Genomic DNA, 21,938 nt, shown 5'->3' with positions numbered 1-21,938 from the left:
TCAAGAACCAGGCCTCGGCGGGTTTAAACCACTAGTTGAAAACCGATTCAACACACTTTGATTCCCATTCATAAATACCTTTTCGGTCAAAAGCATCAACACTTTTTGGTCAAAAAGTAAAATAAAAGCAAAAACTATAATTGTTCAATGATTTCTTTCAACACAACACCCCTCCAGCTATGAAATAGTAAAGCCCTCCGCCGCCCTCGGGCAAACAACTCATTATAAGGGAATGCTGTGCGCGTATTGCGTGATGTGGATGAAGGAATGAAGAAACTGTCTTATAAGCACAGGTGCAAGTTCGCGTGTCACGCCCATGTTTTTAACACTTTACTGGTCATTAACAAAGGTTTATACACACCCACGTGACGCTCTCCACCAATAGGAATAGCGAAACTGTCCGAGGTATTTATGAATATATGTTTAAACATACATGCATTAGGTACAATGGATGATAAGTGGAGGGCACCATTTCACATCATGTTTTGGTGTAGACATTGAAGGTTTACATGTACACAGTACACCATATGCTTCATGTTATAACCCACGTTGGTTTCTGTTATAATTCACTTTATTTACTCTTTATATTTTTTATTTTATGTGTTTATTTTGTCAATACTACTGGCAAGTGACTGTCAATATTTAAACGAACTGAAATTTCAGACATAATTCTTTGCCAAAGTGCCATAATAGCAGACAATAATACTTGGTTGGTTGGTATTTATTGCCGAACCTACCCAAACCCAATCAATCTTTCCACTTAAACGTGGTGTTCACCAAATACCTTTGGATAAACCGACTTTCAAAAATGATAAAGAGTTCATGAAAAATAGCCTCTCATGCACTCCTATGCCTCCTTACCCAAATCCTACAAAGTGCTTAAACTTACAGCTGAAAACCAGAACCTTTGCCACCTGATGGTAAAGCATGGTTGGTTTGGGAATGCATGATTGAATTCAAAGTCAGAGACAGAACTTTGAAGGATTGACAACAAACAACCAAATCTGACAGAGACTTATTTGTAAAGCACCACGCCTAACCCGGGCACTTCCTGCCAAAACTCAAAACTGGGTCCATTAGTTCATCAAACGGATAAATAGAGGTTTGCAAATAACACAAAATGAGAACATAAAAAGAATATGTTCATAAAATATGAGGTTTAAGGCATCACATCACATGAATATCATGGCAGATGTTTTAGTCATATTCTTAATTAATGTAATTTCACTGTTCTCGAGGAGCATGGGACGTCTCGGGTCATACTTTTACTCGTTTACAACTGCTGAAGTTGCTCCGCTGTTGACAAGTCCGTAAAACATTGAAGTTTGATCTTCAAGGAGTAGTTGAGGGGAAGCCAACTCGGCAACTTGGCCGCCGTTCATGACCAACACCCTGTCACTATCCAAGATAGTATTGATACGATGTGCAATGGTCAACACCGTGCTATTTACAAATTCTTGACGAATGGTTTGTTGAAGTAACTGATCTGTTTCCATGTCAACACTAGCAGTGGCTTCATCGATGCACAAAACCTGCATTTAGAAAGATAAAATATACAAAGTGAATTTTGATTTTGTGCCATGCAACAAAAAACACATTTATGTATCAACTAAAACACTAACTACAGTAACAAATTTAACAGAACAACTGACTGCAGTAGAAAATTTACAGATTATCTCTGACTACAGTAGAAAATTAACAGAATGACTAAATACAAAAGAAAATTAACAATACCATTTTTAAAGCCACTGGACACTACTGGTATTTGACAATCACCAGTCTTCTCACTTGGTGTATCTCAACATAGGCATAAAATAACAAACCTGTGAAAATTTGAGCTCAATCTGTCATCGAAGTTGCGAGATAATTATGAAAGAAAAAACACCCTTGTCACACAAAGTTGTGCGCTTTTAGATACTTGATTTCGAGACCTCAAATTCTAAATCTGAGGACTCGAAACCAAATTCGTGGAAAATTACTTCTTTCTCGAAAACTACGTTCAGAGGGAGCCGTTTCTCACAATGTTTTATACTATCAACATCTTCCCGTTACTCGTTACCACGGAAGGTTTATGCTAATAATTATTTTGAGTAATTACCAATAGTGTCCACTGCCTTTAAAGATCAACTAAAATTAAATCACTCAACTACTTTGTAACTTATCCTTGTTTATTTTATATTATTTGGTCACAAGCACAAAATTTTCTTGCGTGTAATTTTGTTAAAATTTGATGGTACCCTGCATGGTCTCCAGCAAGTTAAACATATGACAGCGGATTGTCAATATTTTTTGATAATGTTGATCACGGTAATAAACTATAAATCCAGTATATCATAATTACTTACCTTAGCTCCAGAAAGCATTGCTCTTGCTAAGCACATTAGCTGCCTCTGGCCAGCTGAGAAACGTCTGCCTTTCTCACCAGCCTCTGCCTCCAGTCCTCCAAGAGCTTCTACTGCTGATTTAAGATGACATTTGTTTAAGACTGACCACAGCTTGGACTCTGTGAACTGACCTGTAGGGTCCAGGTTTTCTCTGACTGATCCAAAAAATAGGAATGGATCTTGTGGAATGATTGCAAGCTTTGACCTGGCGGAGAAACGGTGGAAGAGAAAAGAAGGTTGAGGTAGATCGTATAAAAAATAAGTTCAAAGCCAATGTTGAAGTGAATAAGGATTTCATTTTTTACAAACTATCTAGGAGAGGGATTTGCAGATTATTTTCAACTTTTTGGAGGAAAATTTTACCTCAAGATCTTTGAGAAGATTTGGTGAGGGTCTCAATCAATTAATCAAAAGACATTTATAAAGCGCCAAAATCAAACGTTTGCTCTAAGGTCCTGATGTATGGGCACAAACATGAGAAACGTTATTGATGATACACCTCCTGAAACAGGTGAGCTTTCAGGAATGTCTTGAATGTATGCAGTGATGTGGTATCTCTGATGTATTGTGGAAGCTGGTTCCAGACTCTGAGTCCGTATACAGAAAATGGTCCATCAGCAAAAGAGACCAATGGATTCTAGGCTCAACAAAGTATTAAAGTGTTAAAATGGTGATTCTTATTAGAGAAGAACCTGAGATGAGATGAACAGTTTTAGCACTGTACTTGTTTGTAAGGCATTGTGAAAACACTGATTTCTGTATAGCTTTGTACATCACAGCAATCATTCTTGAATCGTAAACCTTTGCATTACCGTAGTTCTTCCAAAGACAGGTGTGCAGTGTCAACCCCATCAATAGTCACACGGCCGGTTTGAATCTCCACCATCCTAAACAGCACAAGTAACAATGATGACTTTCCTGATCCTGTCCTTCCCACAATGCCAAGCTTCTCTGCAGGGTGTAGTTCAAAGGTCACTCCATTCAGTGCGTTAGGGAGATTGGCACGGTAGGCAAAGGAGACGTTATGGAAAGATACTTGGCCATTTTGGGGCCATGATGTCGGAGCCTAAAGATAATCAAAAGAAGAATAAGGAGAAACTCATTTCATCTAAAGAAATATCAGATTAATATATTAAGTCCTCCACTCCTGTCCATTGATTCTAATTCAACATTTGCTAGTGTTTTAAGGTTTTGTAGTTTGGCAGGTAGGTGATGGGATTGTAACTTTGATGATACAAGCATAATATTTGGCACAGAGTCAGAGTAGGTCTTAAGAAAGATATTTAGCCAAACGTACATCACAGATTTGTCTTTTGAAAAACCAAAGGTAGAAAAAAACAAATTGCTTGTTATAGCCAAATATCTTTCTCATGATTTTGACTGTGTTCCATATTCCATGCTTGTATAATCAAATGCAAAGCACCCCTAAATATTTCCCTTGACTGCCCCACTATTGTGTACTTTATTTTTACCCTTTCATTGGTGTGTATAAAGCACTGTATACTCAGAACTCCAGAAAACAAAGGCAAATCATTCGGTTTGGATTCAAACCCACAACTTTTGCATTGCTAGAGCAGATGTCTCACCACTAGACCAGCTAGAGGCAGTTTGAATCCCATGTTTCAGTTGTGGATCCGTAGCTATTTGCCACAACTTTTATTTTCATTTACCTTACGAATTCCTTCTTGTTGTTCCCATGGTACATCCACAGTATACTGCTGAGCTCTCTCCATACTGACCATGTTCTTCTCGGTATCCGTAAAGGTGGTCACCAAAGACTGAAGTAATGCACTGATTGAGAGCGTATAGGAGATAGCAAGCCCAACCAGTCCTGCCAAAAAAAGAACCATTGACAAGGTCAGGTATGCCAATCTTACAAGAGTCCAAACATATGGGTTTAAAGTTATATCGAAAAAGGTTTTTGAGTGATTTGAGACAGCTCTTGGTAAAATCACCTTGGGATCAAATCCCCACTCAAAGAAGTACTTAGACTTTCAATCAGGAGGTTTGCCGGGGGAAAAAAACCAAAATGTATAAATCAATGCAAATAGAAGAGAGAGAATGGGACAAGAAATCTTTATACCTGGGTTAACGCTATCAAAGCGGTGTTCTAAGACTGCTATGATGGCCACCATTGTAATGATTGCTACACCCAGCATCTGAAGGCAAAATGACAACCAGCAGGTCACAGCAAAACTGCAGAATCGAGCTCTCTGATTGGTCTCCAGCTTGCTGGCATTCTCAAGTCGGAATCTGTCACACACAAAAACGAACGATACTTGAAATTATTGACTGATTGAGGTGATCATTTATCCGGCACTTCTTCAGCCTTCAAGGGTCAAAACTCTGCAAGGGTCAAAACGTCAGGCTAGTCATTATTTTTTTAATTAATACCACAGGTCCTCTTTGTTGGTGAGCAGTTTACAAAAGCTCATTCTATTTCCCACTTCTTTAAAAGAGGAAATGTATGAAATCAACAATTCCTGTTCATATTCTTTATAGTTACATTGTATATCACGTAGTAAGTCTTCTTTCAGGAAGAGTATGCAGGGCCCAATTTCATAGAGCTGCTAAGCACACAAATTTGCTTAGCATGAAATTTCTGCCTCGATAAAAACAGGATTACCAACCAAATATCCACATGATTTTCAGGATGAGCAAACAACAGCTGAATACCAGTAACAAGCAATATGAGGGTAGAGGTTGATATTGTGAATGAAAAAGCCTTTGGAGCGATATAAACTGTTGCCCAGGTTGTATACTCCCAAGGGAGCTGAGAAACATTAAAAAGGGATGTTAGTGGCCCTATGACCAGGGCACAAATGTAAAGCGCTTAGAGAATTAAGTGTTAGTTATTAGGCGCTATATAAATCGAAAGTTATTATTATTATTATTATTATTATTATTAATATGCAACAAATGTAAATTTGGTTGGTAATCCTGTTTTTATCAAGAAAGAAATTTCATGCTAAGTAAATTTTTGTGCTTAGCAGCTCAATGAAATTGGGCCCAGCTTAGAGAATACTTGTTTTCTTCATTATCAACTATTTGACTGATTTGCTCTAGCCATCATCAAGAGATTGAATGCAAGAGGAGTAGAGTAGCCAATCATCTTCAGTTTAACCCGCCCTTACTTTGAGGTCGCTACTTTGTTGATGTTTATTTAATTATTTCAGGATTGTTATGAGGTTGTGTATGGAATGGGTGCAATGTAAATCATTAAATTATTATCATTACTATAACAAGGCTGAACATTATTACAGTCATGATGTTATTTTTCCTACCTATTAGCGGTGCGCAATGCTCTAATGGTTGATAGTCCAGTCAGTGTCTCTGAGAAGTGGGCATAGATTGGAGACATAGTAACACTCTCAATCCTCCTCAGCTCACGGGACGTCTTTCTGTAATAGTTCTATTATCATCCAAAAAAATACTGTAACTCATGCTGTTTAGTCAAAGCAATAAGGTCAAACATGAGATACGGACATCAGTTTGGAGAGGGGGGAAAGTGGCCCCACCCCTTAGTTATGTCATTGCACAGAAGTTCCTAAGATTTACTTTAACTTTTTGAAGAATCTTTTGAAATTCACATTGTTTGAAGTAGTTTTACAACGTTTGTGCAACCTTAAGAAACAATCGTACTGAATTACAAGAAAACGAAGAAGACTGTTTTGAATCATTTTTTGTTTTTATTTTGCAAGCTTGCTGAGAGGGTTAAGTAAGATATCCCCCACACAAACTCGTGGAATGCGGCAAAATAAATTGCGTCTGCATACCATACTTTCCCTAAATCTAGGACACAGAAGTGCTATATTTTTCTTCACCCATGGAACAGACCAATAAAAAGCAACTTCAAAAGGTAAAATTGCGGGAACAACCATGTGTCAAATCTCTTTTGGGAGGTTTGTTGCCCTCTGAAAGGAACTGGTGTAATCTCAACGTTTTAAACAGTGTACTCTGCTCATATTCAGAATACACACTTCTCAGAACCAACACGCCTCAAAAGAGATTTACAAACGGTTGTAGTTTATAGTATGGAAATATTGACTGCTATGAGGGGCATAGTTAAAATTATAGGCCCAAGGTGATGTCAAAACCATGATTATGCCTGAAGCGAAGCTGAGGGCATAGCCTTGGTTTTGACATCACCGAGGGCATATAATTTTAACTGTTCCCCGATTACTAAGCAGTCAATATTTCTTTTATATACCGAATAAAGATTCTTCTAATCAACAGCACTCTAACTATACCGTGAAAGGTCGTCTGCGAAGAAAGGTCGCTCCGTGACACGGAAAGCTAGTCGTACATTCTAAATATTAAAGTTGCGTTATTTTTTAGAGCGGGCATAGTCAATTGACTATGCCCCAGGCATAGTCACTATGACGTCATCTTGGTAGAAAAAGGGGGCATAGCTATTTCCATGACTCCATTTTTAACCAATCAGATTAGAGGATTCTATACATGAGGTATATAATTACTAATATTTCCACACCATGCAAAGCTCAAAACATCGCTTCATAAACACCATGACCTACCTGTATATACATGTAGATGAGAACCATAGGTAGCAGCACCAGTGCAAACCATGGTAATCCATAGCAGGTGACTATGAGAGCACCCACCGTGCTGAACAATGACGCAAGAAAGATATTCAGGACAAACGGGAGTCCATCATCGATGGTGTACACGTCTGATGAGAAGCGATTAATGATCCGGCCGATGGGTGTTACGTCAAAGAAGGAAACAGGCGCCTGGTAGAGTAAAACACAACAATAATGATCATGAGTACCAAATCATAAGCTCCTAGAAGTTTTTCCTAAATTTTATATTTGTGTACAAACAAAAGTGCCTTCAATACTAAAATGACTGCAAATTAAAACAAACTGATCAAATACTACGGACAAAGGGCACTTCTACTTAAAGATCTTTAAGTCTTTGGGAAACTTTTTGAAAGGGCAACAATGCCAGGACCAGGGCAATAGAGACCATGGTCTCCGTTACCTTGATGTAATTCCGAGCCTGACCAGAAGGAGCGCTCCAATGAGTGCGTGTCTATGATGACCTTTCCAAAGAGTTGATTGGTAAGAAAAAATGACATTTGAAAATCTCCCATCTTTACTAGATTAGGAGATTCAGTACACAAACTAAAAACACATTAAAATTTCATAACACTGCTTAGCGTAACAAAGAATCAGCGTTTATGCCAAGTATCTATTTCATGGGTTAGCAGGGAATTGTTTCCGCTTGTGAACATGTGTACTCCACATTACTAGGCAGTCTTTGCTTACACATCTAGCGCAAATATTTGGCGCTTACACAGAATACATGCAGAACAAAGTGATCGTAAGAGCAGAATTCGGAGGGTAAAGCAGAGCCATGAAATTGGGCCCTGATCATCTGAATTAAGACACAAGTGTCCTGAGATATGTACCATACCTTCATTACACTGCTCAGAAGTCTTTTGTGTACAGTCCTAGCTGCACACAAACCTCCATAAGCAAATAGGAACGCTCTGAACAAGGTGAAGATACTGTTCGCCCCTACAAGGCCTCCGTAGATTCCAAGATAGAACCGAAGATTGTCACCGCTTGTAAGGTTGATCTTGGTGGAAGGCACGGAGGGATCTAACACGGCACTGTTGCTTCTGTTTCAAAAAAAAAGAATCATTGCATGGAAAATATGAATCAGTTATTAGTACAAAAGGGATATTTTGGAGTGTGTGAGGGTAGGGTGCAGAGCAGAGGGTGCTCACAACCAAATGATGATCACAAATGTTACAATTTGCAATTGCCCTCGTCTTTCAAGGAGAGTGTTGTAATTCTCCTCACTTCATAATTATTTTCTAAAATGAACAAGGAAAATGCAACACTAAAAGAACTACTCTTTGCTCATGATCAATGTGAATCACAATATCACTAGTTTAAAACAGCGCACATACCATGGACTTCCTACGGGCACTTGTGTATATCGGCTAAACAAAAACAACAACAATCAGATATTTTTATTTTATTTTTTAAGATGAAATACAGTATAAAACAATTTGGTTCAATTTAACCTCATGTCAAAAATATTATTTTTGAACTGAGACATCGTTACAAAAGTTTACATTGATAAGAAGACAAAAAAATACATGTCATCTGACTGTTGTTTGTGTTGATATTTTGGTAACAACAAATAAAGGAAACTAACTGGGTAAATTTAAAACAGTTTGGGTTGAATGAAGAAGTAAGTTAAATGAGCGGCACTTTAACGCCAGCGCTCCACCAACTGAGCTATCTAGCCCTAATGTTGGCAGTCAATATCTTTGTTCAGGGGTGCCAGTCAGAAGCCCCTTACATTAACCTGTAACTGCTGTTTAGCCAGGGATCATGCCCAAGTTTATGATACAACCTGGGCCCAATTTCATAGCGCTGCTAAGCAAAATAATTTGCTTAGCATGAAATTTCTCCCTTGATAAATACAGGATTACCAACCAATTTTCCACTTGATTTTTAGGACAAGCAAACAACAGCTGAATACCAGTAACAAGCAACATGAAAGAAATGGAAATTTTGGTTGGTAATCCTGTTTTTATCAAGGATGAAATTTCATGCTAAGCAAATTGGGCCCTGGGAAGGGGCAGCAGAGGGATCAACCCAAATGATATTATGAATTGATATTAAATGGAAGTTATGATCTAATATACAACACTTCTCATATCTTGTCTGCCCTGCCCCCGATTTCACGAAACTCATCGCAAGTAGCGACGCATCGCAGGGTTTTGCGATGCGTCGCAGACCTTTAAGACACGTAGCGGCTGCGACGAGTTCGCAACTTACGACGTGTAACCAGTCGCAACTTGCACTTGCGACGCGTCGCAGCGCTTCGTGAAATCGGGGGCTGGTGTAATGTATTTTTGTTAAGGTGACATGGTCTTATAGCTCACCTACTCTGTAGAGTTTCTATCAGGAGGTTGTTGCTCATACTGGAATTGATGGATACTTGACTATGGGAGTAAGTAACCCAGTAGGATAACCACCAGTCTGTCATATTCCTGGAGGCTGGTCAGCAAGAAAAAATTGTCAAATGTTGTTACAAGAAAAGTATGCTATCAATGAAGCTGGGATCCTTTTCACTAACAACCAAGATTTATATTAAGTTGACTTGCCGATAATATTATCATGACTTGTAGTGTGATATCACAATTTCCTCAACAATCTCAAGTTAAGCAAAGCTTAAGATCAATCTTAGCTCTTTGTGATATTGTACCCTGTTAACCTTAAATGCCAACCCTTGTAAGACCGACGATTTTCAATAGAGAGTGCCCGGGACAGGAAGTTTTTACAGCTGTGTTAATTGCAAAGGGTTGACAAGTTTTAGTTGACTCCCAGCAACTGCTGCGTGTTTTGTGGGAGCACCGATCCTAAAACTGCCAGTGCCAGTAAGGAGTTGTAAGTGTGATATTTTTCAGTTGACTGCTCTGTGGATAAACAGCCTCTCCGGAGTGAACTGTAGTGCCGGTGCTTTATTGGGAGTTACTAACATTGATGGCAATTAATCATAAACATTTCTGAGAACAATACTGAGACTTCCCAGCCAAGAATACCCCAAAAAAAGTTCGACAAATTTCTTTAAAAATTCATTGTCAAAAAAACTAAACCCCAAGACTCAATGAAAATTGATTTCACTTTTCATCTCAATTGTGGGTTTGAAAAACATACAAAATAAAAAAAAAATCAAATTCTTTGTCTGCATACTAAGATTATGAGATGACATATGAGAATGCATTCATACCTTGCATAAGGAACAAAGCTACAAGAACACTGGATGCCAGTATACATCCTATGGCATTCCAATACGCCTTATACACATGCAGTTTGACCACGCCCACATCCTTCTCTTCCTCTTGCACCAGTTTCCCGTCCTCTCCTTCCTCCCCGGCCAGAGCTTCTGCCTCCTTCTTGTCTCTCATGGGTTGGTCTATTTCAGCAGATTCATCTTTCTCGGAATCCTCATACTGTAATGTCGTCATGAGTTCTTTGTTCTTTAAGATCACTGATGGATGTCCTGAACATTCAAATAAATGAAGATAGATGTATAGTCAGTTTGTGTATAAGCTTGGGCAATATCGATTTATTTTATTCACGATATATCGCCGACAATATATCGCGATATTCGATATAATCGCGATTAATGAAATTTGACATCATCAGTCTTCAAACTCCCAGTGAAAGTTGTAGAAGAGACAGTCCTAGCATAAGAGAGGTGTTCTAATGACCTATTCTTCTGGTTTTACTCCAAACCTATGGGGTGCAACATGTCTCAGCTAGCAAATACATCGCGATATTTAATCGATATATCGATATATCGCGATTATCTCGATATATCGCGATTATCGCGATATATCGCGATATATCGCGATATATCGATATTTCGATTAAAACCAAATCCATCCGATATCGAAATCGTGTCCAAATTAATATCGCGATATTCGATAATATCGTGATATCGCCCAAGCTTATTTGTGTATTTTGACCCTTGCACGCGCGACGACTGATGCCCTGCTCACCATGTTGGTGTTCAATAGGCTTAAGTGTAAACGCCGCGTCACCTAGAAATGCGCACTTCACTGAATAACACACATTGACATTGACCACCAAAATGGCGCATCCAAGATTATTCTGATGATGACGTCGGGTGAAATGGGTCAATAGTGCTCAGTAAAAAACAATAGTTTATATTTTTAACAAGTTGATGTGGAAAAACATGTATGCATTTGACAACTTTTATGGCCAAACAAACGGAAATTTGGTAAACCCCACTTGGTGTACACACATCTCCCACCATGCAAATTGTTCTTTTCTCTTTACAAACTGGGAAAGAGGGTAATGGAATCCATGCTCAAAATCTCATATTTTCTGGTAGTTATTATGTAATCCCTGGTTGCAGGCCTTTTGGAGCTGCCAACACTTGCCAACAGCTTGCAATCACAGAGATTTTAAAAATCACATTCCACATAATCAAAGTCTCCATAATCATGGAGATTTTCAAATTTGTTCATCAGATTAATGGAAAAAATTATGTTTACTTTCATGGTACTTTCTGCAGAATTAAGGATTACGAGAGATGGTTAGGCCGCCATAATTGCTGACATATTGTATTGGAGATTCTATGCCCCTTTATTATTACCCTAGTATCATTACTGTTACTCCAACTGCCCCGAGGCAGGGTACGACCCATCCTTACCAGCATTGGTTATTTCTCCATGCTCCATCACCACAACCAAGTCTGCCTCCTGAAGGTACTTGGTGTGGTGCGTGCAAAGGATTCTGGTCTTGTTTTGAAGCAGTCCCATGATACATTTGGAAAATATGTGTGCGCCCACGTGTGCATCGACTGCAGCCAGAGGGTCATCCATCAGGTAGACATCTTTGTCCTGAAATCAAAAGCAATCATAATAATGTGTATTCTTTATGCAGCTTTCAGGGCCCCTAAAAGGGCCTTAAAATACTAATCATTGTCACAAGATTTTCCTGAAACAATCTCAACCTCTTGGGAGAATTTCTGGAATGATTAGAATGTCAGATTTAGTCATAGGGGTGTCGATTTAAATCTCGGTCGTGACACTTGTGTCCTTGAACAAAACACTTCACTATAATTGCTTCGCTTCACATATAAAATGGGTACCTGCGAGGGTTGAGGATTAGATTGAGTTTGAGAAAACCTTCTGAGCGCCACGACAGCTCGGGGCTGTTTACTCCCAGGGAGCTTAGAAAGATTACACAAATGTTATCTGCCCAACTATAAATGTAAAGTGAATTTGATCTTGGAGCCCCTCATTGAATTGCCACTAACTCAATTCTTCTTTTGATAACTTCAGCTCTAGTAAAGGTTTTCTGACAGTACAGTTCAAATGTGGATTTGGGGATTTCCTATGAATAGGCTTCGACTCCTTTACCTGATATACTGCTCTAGCTAGAGCAACTCTTGCCTTCTGCCCTCCACTGAGTGTCACTCCATTTTCACCGATCTCCGTTTGGTCTCCAGCAGGTAAAATCTGTGAAAAAAGAATGCATCTCATTATTCAGAAACAGTTTTAAACATTCTTGCCCTACCAACCCCACCCTGCTGGGATACTTAGACAACCACAACCACAATGTTGAAAATTAATTGCACTATGTGGCCTCTCAAATATGGTGACGCGGTTGAGTGGTTAAGCGCACTGGACTCAAGCTTTTGCGTTCCTAATTGGCAGAAATTGGATTTGAGTTCAGCTCTTGCCTTGTCTTGACCGTTGTTGCCCCACCCTTCAGATAAAACATGAAGCCATTGGTTCAATGTGTTTTGTAAACTAGATGACGAACCCAGTTCGCTTATTACTAAGAGAAGAGGTTTGCCCCCAGTGTTTCTTGCAGCTGCTGCTGAATGAGCCGCAGCACCCTTGCAAGGTGACACATAAATGGGTTTCATAATTCAAAAACTCAAGTTTTTTTAAATATTTTTAACTGAACAAATTCCTAAGCAATTTAGCGATAACTATCTTGGATTCTCATTGTTCACCTTGATATCTTCCAGAAGCGCACATGCTTGCATGACAGCCCTGTAGCGTCTTGGTATGTACTCCACCCCAAACATGATGTTCTCCCTCAGTGTAGCATGTTGTATCCAAGCCTCTTGAGGCGCCAGACCAAAACCATCGCCAAGATTTGAGACACTGATGAAGCCACCAGACTTGGTCATCTCTGCCATGATGGCAGCAAGAAGAGAGCTTTTGCCGGATCCAACACAACCTATGACTCCAACCAACTGACCCTGTGGAGGTTATTCAATGAATATACTGAGAGATTTCATTTTCCAAATGCTTTTTGGGGTAAACATAGAGCCAGTGCTCTATGGACTGAGCCATCTAGCCCTAATGTTGACAGTCTTCCTATTTTGTCAATAAAATTTTGTTTAGGCGGTGCCAGTTAACCCTTGTTGCCGTTCAACTAGGATTCACACCAAAGTCTACCATACAACCTGGTAAGCAGCAGTACTAGGATCACCTTAAGGGGATTTGAGTATTCATTTCAAATATCAAGTAATAAACCAAAAAGGAAATTGGTTTGGTACATTTTAATTCAATTTTAGGTTGAGCAAAGAAAACTTTACTAGAACCGGATTTTGAACATTGGCCTCCAGATGCTTTTTATATGACAAGATGATAGAAATACATGCACATTTCTCTTGGGAGTTGTGTATACAAACATAGATCGTATAATTTTAACTTTGAGACAACTAGCTACCAAGTAACAATTGTGTGAAATGTATCTCTTTGAGAAAGAAGTGACTTTTGTGAGAATAACAGGGTTCATGATGGTGCTCTCAAAATTTCAACTGGGATACTCTGCTTGTCTTCAGGATAAATCTTCAAATGTGACTGTCAACACAGATTTCTTGTGAACCTTAGAATAAACATCTACTAAATTGTTGAAGAACCTGTTGTTAACAAGTAAGATTCAAAATTCCTCTGGCCACCGGGCTAGCTCGGTGGTCTAGTAGTACAACAAAGTTCTAGCAATGTAAAGGTTGATTTGCCTGTGGCTTGTTTTGTAGAACTCAACAAAATACCGAGTACACAGTGCTTAATACACATCAGTGTAAAGGTAAAAACCAATGATAGACTAAACTCCTACTTCAATAAATTACAGCACACTTACCCTGCCAACTCGTAGATTCAAATTAGAGAGCCTCAGGGTCCCCGTCTCTTTCTCATCCTCCCCACGTTGTTTATCCTCCTCCTCATCGTCCCGAGATGACCCTCCATCTTTAGATGTATTCTTCTTTAATGGCCGCTCCCACTGAAAGCTGCCATGTTTGATTTCAAGGTAGCAGTTTGGATCCATCGCGTCGTCTGAAAGGGTTGTACAAACATACACAGTTTATAATTTTTTAGCTTACACCAAAATATTTGCTGTACCTACCTGGCTAGAACCTACCAGGGATAGGACCTACCTGGGCTAGAACCTGCCAAGGGTATTACCTACCTTGGCTAGAACCTACAGGGGGTAGGACCTACCTAGGCTAGAACCTACAGGGGGTATTACCTACCTGGGCTAGAACCTACAGGGGGAAGGACCTACCTGGGCTAGAACCTGCCAGGGGTTGGACCTTCCTGGACTAGAACCTACAGGGGGTAGGACCTACCTCAGGCTAGAATCTACATGGGGTATGACCTACCAGGGCTAGAACCTAAATGGGGTATGACCTACCTTGGCTAGAACCTACAGGGGGTAGGATCTACCAGGGCTAGAACCTACCAGGGGTTGGACCTTCCTGGGCTGTAACCTACAGGGGGTAGGACCTACCTCAGGCTAGAACATACCAGGGGTAGGAACTACTTTCTGGGCTAGAATCTGCCTTGGATAGGACCTACCTGGCCTAGAACCTACCGGGGTAGGGCCTACCTGGACTAGAAACTGCCACAGGTAAGACCTCCCAGGGCTAGAACCTACCAGGGGTAGGACCTACTACCTGGGCTAGAATCTGCCATGAATAGGACCTACCTGGGCTAGGACCTAATGTACCGGGGCTAGAACCTACCTGGGGTATAGTACTTTGAAACGTTTAACTCCTGTAGTTCCAGAAATCTCTGTACCCTCTTGAGGGAAACCCACGCTTGGATGACACCATTCAGTACCCATGGAAAGCTGTTTAAAGGACCAATCAGCATGTTGAACAAGGCCAAACTTGTGAAAATCTGGAAGGAGAAAACAGTTTGCAAATGTATCAAGAATGCAAATACATTTGTGTTGAGAAATTTTTATTTGTTTCCCTTCACCCATTTCAACCCAAATAGCGACAAACCAATTACAACCGATCCCTTGCAAGTGACATACACACTCTAAAAAATCCATCTCACTGAGGTCAAAAATTTAGCGTCCTAAATGTGGCCAAAGAAGGCAAATTATTGGATGATAGCTGTTCTGTCTGTGTAAAAACGTACAAGTGACCTCAGCATCCTTGGTGCGTTTCAGGTTATGCAAGGGGTCTACATTGTATAAGACAGATATGGTGCTTGTCTTAAAGACATATGGTGCTTGTCTTTAAGACATGGTGCTTGTCATAAACTTGAAACACAGCTCTTCCAGTACAGTGGCCTCGGTTCCTTTACAAGCTTTGCCTTTCCTTTTATGCAACACACATCTGCAGTCCTATAAACTGGCATTTGAGTTTCTTTGCATGTTTGGCAGTAAGTATGTCTTGCCAACACACCATATGCTGTGGTGTAAACATAAACAGGCAACTGCTTTACTATTGGGAAAAAAAAACACATACCTTTGCAGCAGTCAACTGGTTTCCGAGGAGAGAATATGTAGTGAAAGATAGGATCGAGATGAGTACCGGTGTTGTGGCCCAGAAGTACACACACAAAGCATCAAGGTACTTGATTCCTTTCAAACTGCCAAGCTCTAGATCTCTCAGCTGTTTGATCTTGCGAGTAAAATGTTTCTCCCAAGCGTAAAATTTGATCACTCGGATGCCATACAGGACCTCATTCATGGCCTGTAGAATGAAACAATCAGGACACATTGTAGCTGCTTAAGCACAAAAGTAGTTAAGCACAATAAAAATATTCTTACCAGAATAAGGTTACCAGCCAAAATAGCATTCCTCATGTACCATTTATAACTGGTATTCTGCTTAATTTTGCTCAGCAGAAAATATCTAAGCAATATTTGCTGCTAAAGCAGTTCATTAAATTAGGGCCAGGACCCAATGTTATAGAGCTACTTAGGCACAAAAAAGTAGCTAAGCCCAACAAAGTTATGCTTACCAGAATAAGGTTACCAGCAGCCGAATTTCACGAAACGCTAGGATTAATCCATTCTCGAAATTAGGACGAGTAACTCGTCCTAACTTAAGATGGGTTCAATGCATCCAAATGTCTTCGATACGGAACTGAACTCGTCCTAAGTCCTAAGATTAATCCCAAGTTAGGAAGAGTTTGGTGAAATCGACGGCAGCTAATGTAGGCCTACCATTCACATGTACCATCTGCAAATGGTATCATACTCATTTTTGCTCAGCAGAAACTTTTAAGCACTTTTTCCTGCTTAAGCAGCTCTATGAAAATTGGTCATGGTCTGGAATTACATCAGAAAAGGGCGTGTCCATCATAAGATTTGGAAGACAGTTGGGGCACCCAAGCCCAAGACTTGGGTAATGGGAGTCGATGAGAGTCAAGACCTTATTTCAAAGAGCTGGTTAACAGCCCAATTTGGGCTTCATAGCGCTGTCACGATCGTAGCATCTGAAAAAGGCATGCTTAATCCTTCCACTTCTTACTTTAAAGCAAGGGACTGATTTAACAATGCAAATCCATAGTACATGATGGCAACATACTTTGTTTGCTTATTTGTTAAATACACACAGTTTAAAAGTAAACTTCTCTGCTCAAGTTAGCAAAAACATTTGCCGAATGCTGTTAGCATTTCTATTAATTTTGGTCCCAATTACTTGAACTTCACTCAATTTAGACCTAGATTTTTCATATTTTGTTTACCTTTATTCGACCATCCTTGTGCTGCATCAAATCTTCAAAGTATTTCTGTATTTTAACCGTCAGCCATTTTGTCATAAGAACCAATAGCAGGGTAAAAGCAACACCTTAGAAAAGAAGACAACAACAGAAATATTAAACACGTTGAGGACAAAGTTCAACTACAAAGCAACAATTAATGACATTCCACAATTTTGTCCTCAAACAGACCCCCATGTTTTATATTTAAAACTTACTCAGTTTTAAATAATAATAATCACAAATATTGGATGCATGCAGGCGAGTACATTGTCGCAGAATATTATCACAAAGTGCAATCAAGACTATTCCATTTCTTGAGGCAAAGCCAGGCAAAAAGGAAAATCCAGATTTATACCGCTACACCGAGACAATAGCAGAGACTTTGCCAAGACTGTGAAAGGTTGACTTTGCATAAGGTTGTACAAATTGATGCAAACCCCACTTGTTGGGGCTGTGATAAATACTCTGCATGCTGAGGTCTGGGATGTGCAGGAGTTGTGAAATAGTATCCTGCATTCTGATTCCAGGGTATTTTAGCCACAGATTTAAAAAAGCAAGTCCCTGCACCTGGGCAGGTATTGGACATGGCCAGGCCAATTTTACATCTCCAAGCATGTCCCCCACCAGTACCAGGATGCATTACAAACAGGTGCATCAAGGCCACATTCCCTTTAATTTTTGGTGTATTATGGCTGAATCTTCATTGGGGAATATGACTTTGCCTTTAGTTCCAACACTGCTGCTCCATTGTAGCACATCTTTGGTTTTTATTCAATTGTTAAACCTACCTGTAAGGAAGGCCAGTCCAAGCTGTTGATACAGGAGAAACAACGCCACACCAATCTTCACTGGCAGACTCCACAACTCATGAAAGCTCTGGCAGATGTTTATGATTCGTTCAGAGTCCACACTCATAAAGTTGACGATCTCCCCAGTCGTGAATCTCGATAGCGTGGTGCTACTGACCACCAATGCTTTACGGTACGTCATCGTGACAATGGCTGCCCGCATACGAATCAAGATCTTGAAGATCTGGTAGTTGTAGTGGATTGACATGAAAGACACAATGAAGGATGACAAGCAGAGACCTCCGGCATACAACCAACCATTCAACACTGGCTCGTTGTGTTTGTTTTCCATGAAAGAAACAAGAGCATTCAAAAGAAGGGGTCCAGAAAAACTCAAGAGATCATACACAAATTTAACGACTCCGAGAGCAAAGTAGCGTACTCCGAAAACTCCAAGAAGTGCTCCTAGAAGAGTACACTTTTTCTGAGACTTACATGTAGATGATTGTGGGCTTCTGATTTCATGGGTGATTGTATCTTCAAAGTCACTGCTGTAACTGTTCACTCCATGAAGCGGCTCATTAGAGAAGAGAGAATCAGGGGGCATGTTCACATTCCCCTGGGGAGTGCTAGCGTAGGAAGTGTTGTAATCGGTGACACTGTAGGCCGAGCTTCCTTTGAAGTAGACTTCACTGAAAGATTCTTCAACATTTCTCGTTTGCAATTCCCAGGGTAACCTGAAGACATCATCAGCCGTCCTTAGATCACCCCGAGCCCCACGTTTCATCAAGGGCTGTATCCACGACAAAACCATCTTGGAGAAGATGTTTGCATGTTCCTCAGCGACGCCTAGCTCTACAAGGGCACCGTACCTATCCCTTGAGTATGACCTGCTTCTCCTAATAAGAGGAGATTCCTCATCTGCATCATCATCGTTGATGCTGGGAAAGATGCGTCTCCCTTGACCTTTCTCATAGTTGGCCCTGGCATGCCTCGGGGATGGTAAAACTGTCAGAAAGTACAGCAACTGCAGAGCAATTCCTACAAATGACAAAATCTTATCTATCTCTTGTAAGTTTGATGTGTCTTCATGCTGGAGTGTCTCAACAACTTCAACCACCTTAACAACTGTTGCAAGCAGTGTCAATGGCCACATTAAGAGAACTGGGACATGGCCGCGTATGTGTTTGATCCCAGCCCTACGCAGCTTGACAAGATACACTGTGTGAACCACCCAGGCTAAGAAAGTGCAACTGTACGTTAAATACTCCACCGGTGTTAACTTCTGTGTGTTGAACAAGCTCCATATGATTTGTATTACGGGAATGAGACTGGTTAAAAAAGACACAATCTGTCTGGACTTAAGAGCTCGGGATTTCTTTAGGTTCTGGTGTTCAGTGTTTTGGATGTATCCAATGTAGAGACCACTGGTGACTGCAAGCATTACGTGACTCGTCAAACCAAAGACAAGGAGCTCCTTGCAATAGCCATACTTGCTGTGTGGCCAGATGACCGAATCATTGTTAGGCGGTCCGCAGAACTCCCTCAGGAGGCTGTCATCATCTGAAGAAGCCATGGTGGAATGTTTTCTTTTCAATAAAAGAGTTCCAATTGGTTGTCAATGTTGCCATTCACCTTAAAGAAAGAAAAACAGAATGACGTACAATCAGAAGTTGTTAACAGATCTTTAGAACAGATTGATGGTTTCCTCAATAAAATAAAGCATGGCTTCCACTCAAAACAAAGAGAGGAACAGTTCTCATAGGTCAGATTTCAATCTACGCTAGTCTCTCTTAGAGAGATCGTCAGGAAAAATGTTACGACCTCGCCACCAATTTCTGACCTTTTTTCTGGATGTATTGTGCGGTCACCCTTCTTCTCAGGTAAGAAAAAATTCAGTGGTTTTGGAGTTAATTAAGGGCAGATAAATTGGTGGTGACGCGCAGAAAATTTTCCATCTCCTGCCGCACAACACAATTCCAGACCTACCAAGTCTCACGCATTAGGCGTGAGACTCACGCATTTGGGCTCTGTCTCACGCTCACATGCACAGCAACCATTTTGTCACGCATTGGGGCCAGACCGGGAAAACAATAAAAAATTTACGACAATGCATTGCCAAATCGCGCTCGTGTGTACAAAAAACGCAATCTACAATGTTTGCACAAACTTCAGATTGCACGCAGTTTATCAGAATCATCAACTTGAGCTGCCGTACAAACAGAGCGCAAATTTGCAGATTGCATTCGCTTTTGCTCTCCCAGCAGGTTCAGCTAAAATTCGGCAGAGCGCACAACGCTTATTGCGCACAAGCTTTTCCTGATTCGTTTAGCAAATTCGTTAAATGCGCTCCACTAACGATTACACAACAGGCAGAAGAAGTGAGCGGAGGATTTTGGACATCATTTTTAGTAGATTTTTTTTTATTTTGGAAGGAAATAATCTGACACAATCATACCTCCACATTAACCATTAACATCTCCTGTGTACTTCATGTGAGTTTTAATTACTCTGAAGAGGTTTTTGATGCATTTTGGAACACTTTTTTGTCCATTTCTGCATACATATTTTTAATTTTATTAAAATAAAATAAAAAGTTGGGCGGCGATTTTGAAAGGCCTTCTAAAACTGCCAATTTTTTCCGGGGGGGGGGGGGGGTTTGAAAAATCTCTCGCATAGCTGGCCTCTGGACTTGGCATCTCTGCAATTCACACGGCCCAAAAAATAACAACATACAAAATAAGACATGCACCCAACAAAGGGCATGCAGTGACACAAGGGGGAAAGCTGGTTTGTAGTTGGGCGGGAATCCCTGCGTTTTGAATGGTCACGTCACGGACAATCAGACAACCAAAGCAGATGGTTGCAAATGGCTAAATAAAATCCGTATCAAATATGGCAAGAAATGTCAAATGCGCCCCTTTGACTTTGTTTGTATGTTTTTTGTTGGTGGTGTTGTTGTTTGAGTTCAGAATCAGATGACTTCAGTTCAGTAAAATCTTTCAAACATTTATATTTACACTCAAAAATCTACAGGAGATACACCTGTAGCATCCCAAGCTCTGTCATGAAAAGTAGGAGCTAGGCTTACGTAACTTTACCTTTATTTATAGAAAACGTCCGTACTTCCGTCTAGATTATCACCCTGCTGCTGGGTGACAGCTTCTCGTCTCTCATTGTGAAGCAGCGCCCTCTGTAGTCAGATACCGATCCATGTCCGTGGGGTGTGGGGGGGGGGGGCGGGGCGCCGTACATTATTGTCCCATCTACTATTCAAGCCTTTATACCAGGTTTTGACATTGCCGACATCATACCGTAGTAGACACACTGCTTTGTATTTAAAGGCACTTGACACTGTTGTTTTTGTTAATTACGGAGAGCTAGAGCTTTTGGTATTATAAAACATTGTGATAAACGTCTCCCTCTGAAAGTATGAAATAAGGGGTAATTTCTCACTCAAATAATAAAACTACTTCAGCATTGTGCATGCAACAAGCTTGAGGATGTTTTTCGTTCATTATTTTCGCACAACTTCGATGACTTTGTCAAATTTTCACAGAAGTTGGGTATTGTATGCACTTTAGTGGGCTGAAAAGGAACTTGATTCAAAAGAGGGCGCTATAGAAGAAATGTCTATTTCGTTGGATAGGGGACACACAGGGTGCGTTCGTTTAGCTTCCCTAGGTCAACCCCGGTGTGTGGCGGGTTTTTTTCCAGGACGAACGTGGGTAATTATCTGCACACGTTTGTCCTGGAAACAAAAACACGCCACACACCGGGGGGTTGACCTGGGAGCTAAACGAACGCAACCACAGAATCTCAGGGGCACAGAATCTCCTACCATAATGGCAAAAGCCACAATGCCGTGAATATTGATGTACGAACCCGGCCTGACCGAGCTGTGGGCACGAGAGGTCGCATGACAACCACATCTGGCAGGGCCCATTTTCATAGAGTTGCGTAACAGAAAAAAAAGTAGCCGAGCACACCAGAATAAGGTTACCAACCAAACTACCATATACATATTGGGACTAGTATCCTGCTCTCTCTGCTTAGCACAAACATTTTTAGCTCTGCTTAAGCAGCTCTATGAAATTGACCCCCGGGCTTTGATTTGACGACTCTTCCTTTTTATAGTGAGACAACCTGACCACCCTGACCACTTTCAATAATTCCCCAAGCGACGTTTCTGACGCGTCGTGACGACGTTTCTGACGCAACGCT

At 40.5% G+C, this 21,938-nt stretch overlaps 1 protein-coding gene across 1 annotated transcript; it reads right to left on the bottom strand.

The window, feature by feature from the left end:
- Positions 1-140: 140 nt before the first annotated feature.
- LOC139936251 (ATP-binding cassette sub-family C member 10-like) lies at positions 141-20,947 on the bottom strand. The gene is made up of 19 exons (XM_071931040.1): positions 20,816-20,947; positions 17,715-19,349; positions 16,909-17,012; positions 15,681-15,908; positions 14,946-15,102; positions 14,063-14,256; positions 12,924-13,175; positions 12,322-12,420; positions 11,610-11,799; positions 10,158-10,430; positions 9,310-9,424; positions 7,821-8,028; positions 6,920-7,135; positions 5,669-5,796; positions 4,468-4,637; positions 4,055-4,215; positions 3,197-3,450; positions 2,346-2,589; positions 141-1,532 (listed from the first exon to the last, which is right to left on the bottom strand). The coding sequence occupies exons 2-19, from the start codon at positions 19,288-19,290 to the stop codon at positions 1,266-1,268; spliced, it is 4,836 nt and encodes a 1,611-aa protein (XP_071787141.1). The 5' UTR covers positions 19,291-19,349; positions 20,816-20,947; the 3' UTR covers positions 141-1,265.
- Between the last annotated feature and the right edge of the window lie 991 nt (positions 20,948-21,938).

The sequence above is a fragment of the Asterias amurensis genome, chromosome 1 (genome assembly GCF_032118995.1).
Source record: "Asterias amurensis chromosome 1, ASM3211899v1".
Taxonomy (NCBI): domain Eukaryota; kingdom Metazoa; phylum Echinodermata; class Asteroidea; order Forcipulatida; family Asteriidae; genus Asterias; species Asterias amurensis.
The sequence above is the reverse complement of the archived record's forward strand: the minus strand, read 5'-3'. Positions and strand labels throughout refer to the sequence as shown.

What these genes read in the sequence shown, in the direction of transcription:
- LOC139936251 (XM_071931040.1), bottom strand. Translation starts at nt 19,290, where the DNA reads ATGGCTTCTTCAGATGATGACAGCCTCCTGAGGGAGTTCTGCGGACCG. An exon ending in TAGCTAGAGCAGTATATCAG is followed by an intron (nt 11,800 to 12,321) that starts GTAAAGGAGTCG and finishes TTTTGATTTCAG; the next exon opens with GACAAAGATGTCTACCTGAT. An exon ending in AACAAGAAGGAATTCGTAAG is followed by an intron (nt 3,451 to 4,054) that starts GTAAATGAAAAT and finishes GATTATCTTTAG; the next exon opens with GCTCCGACATCATGGCCCCA.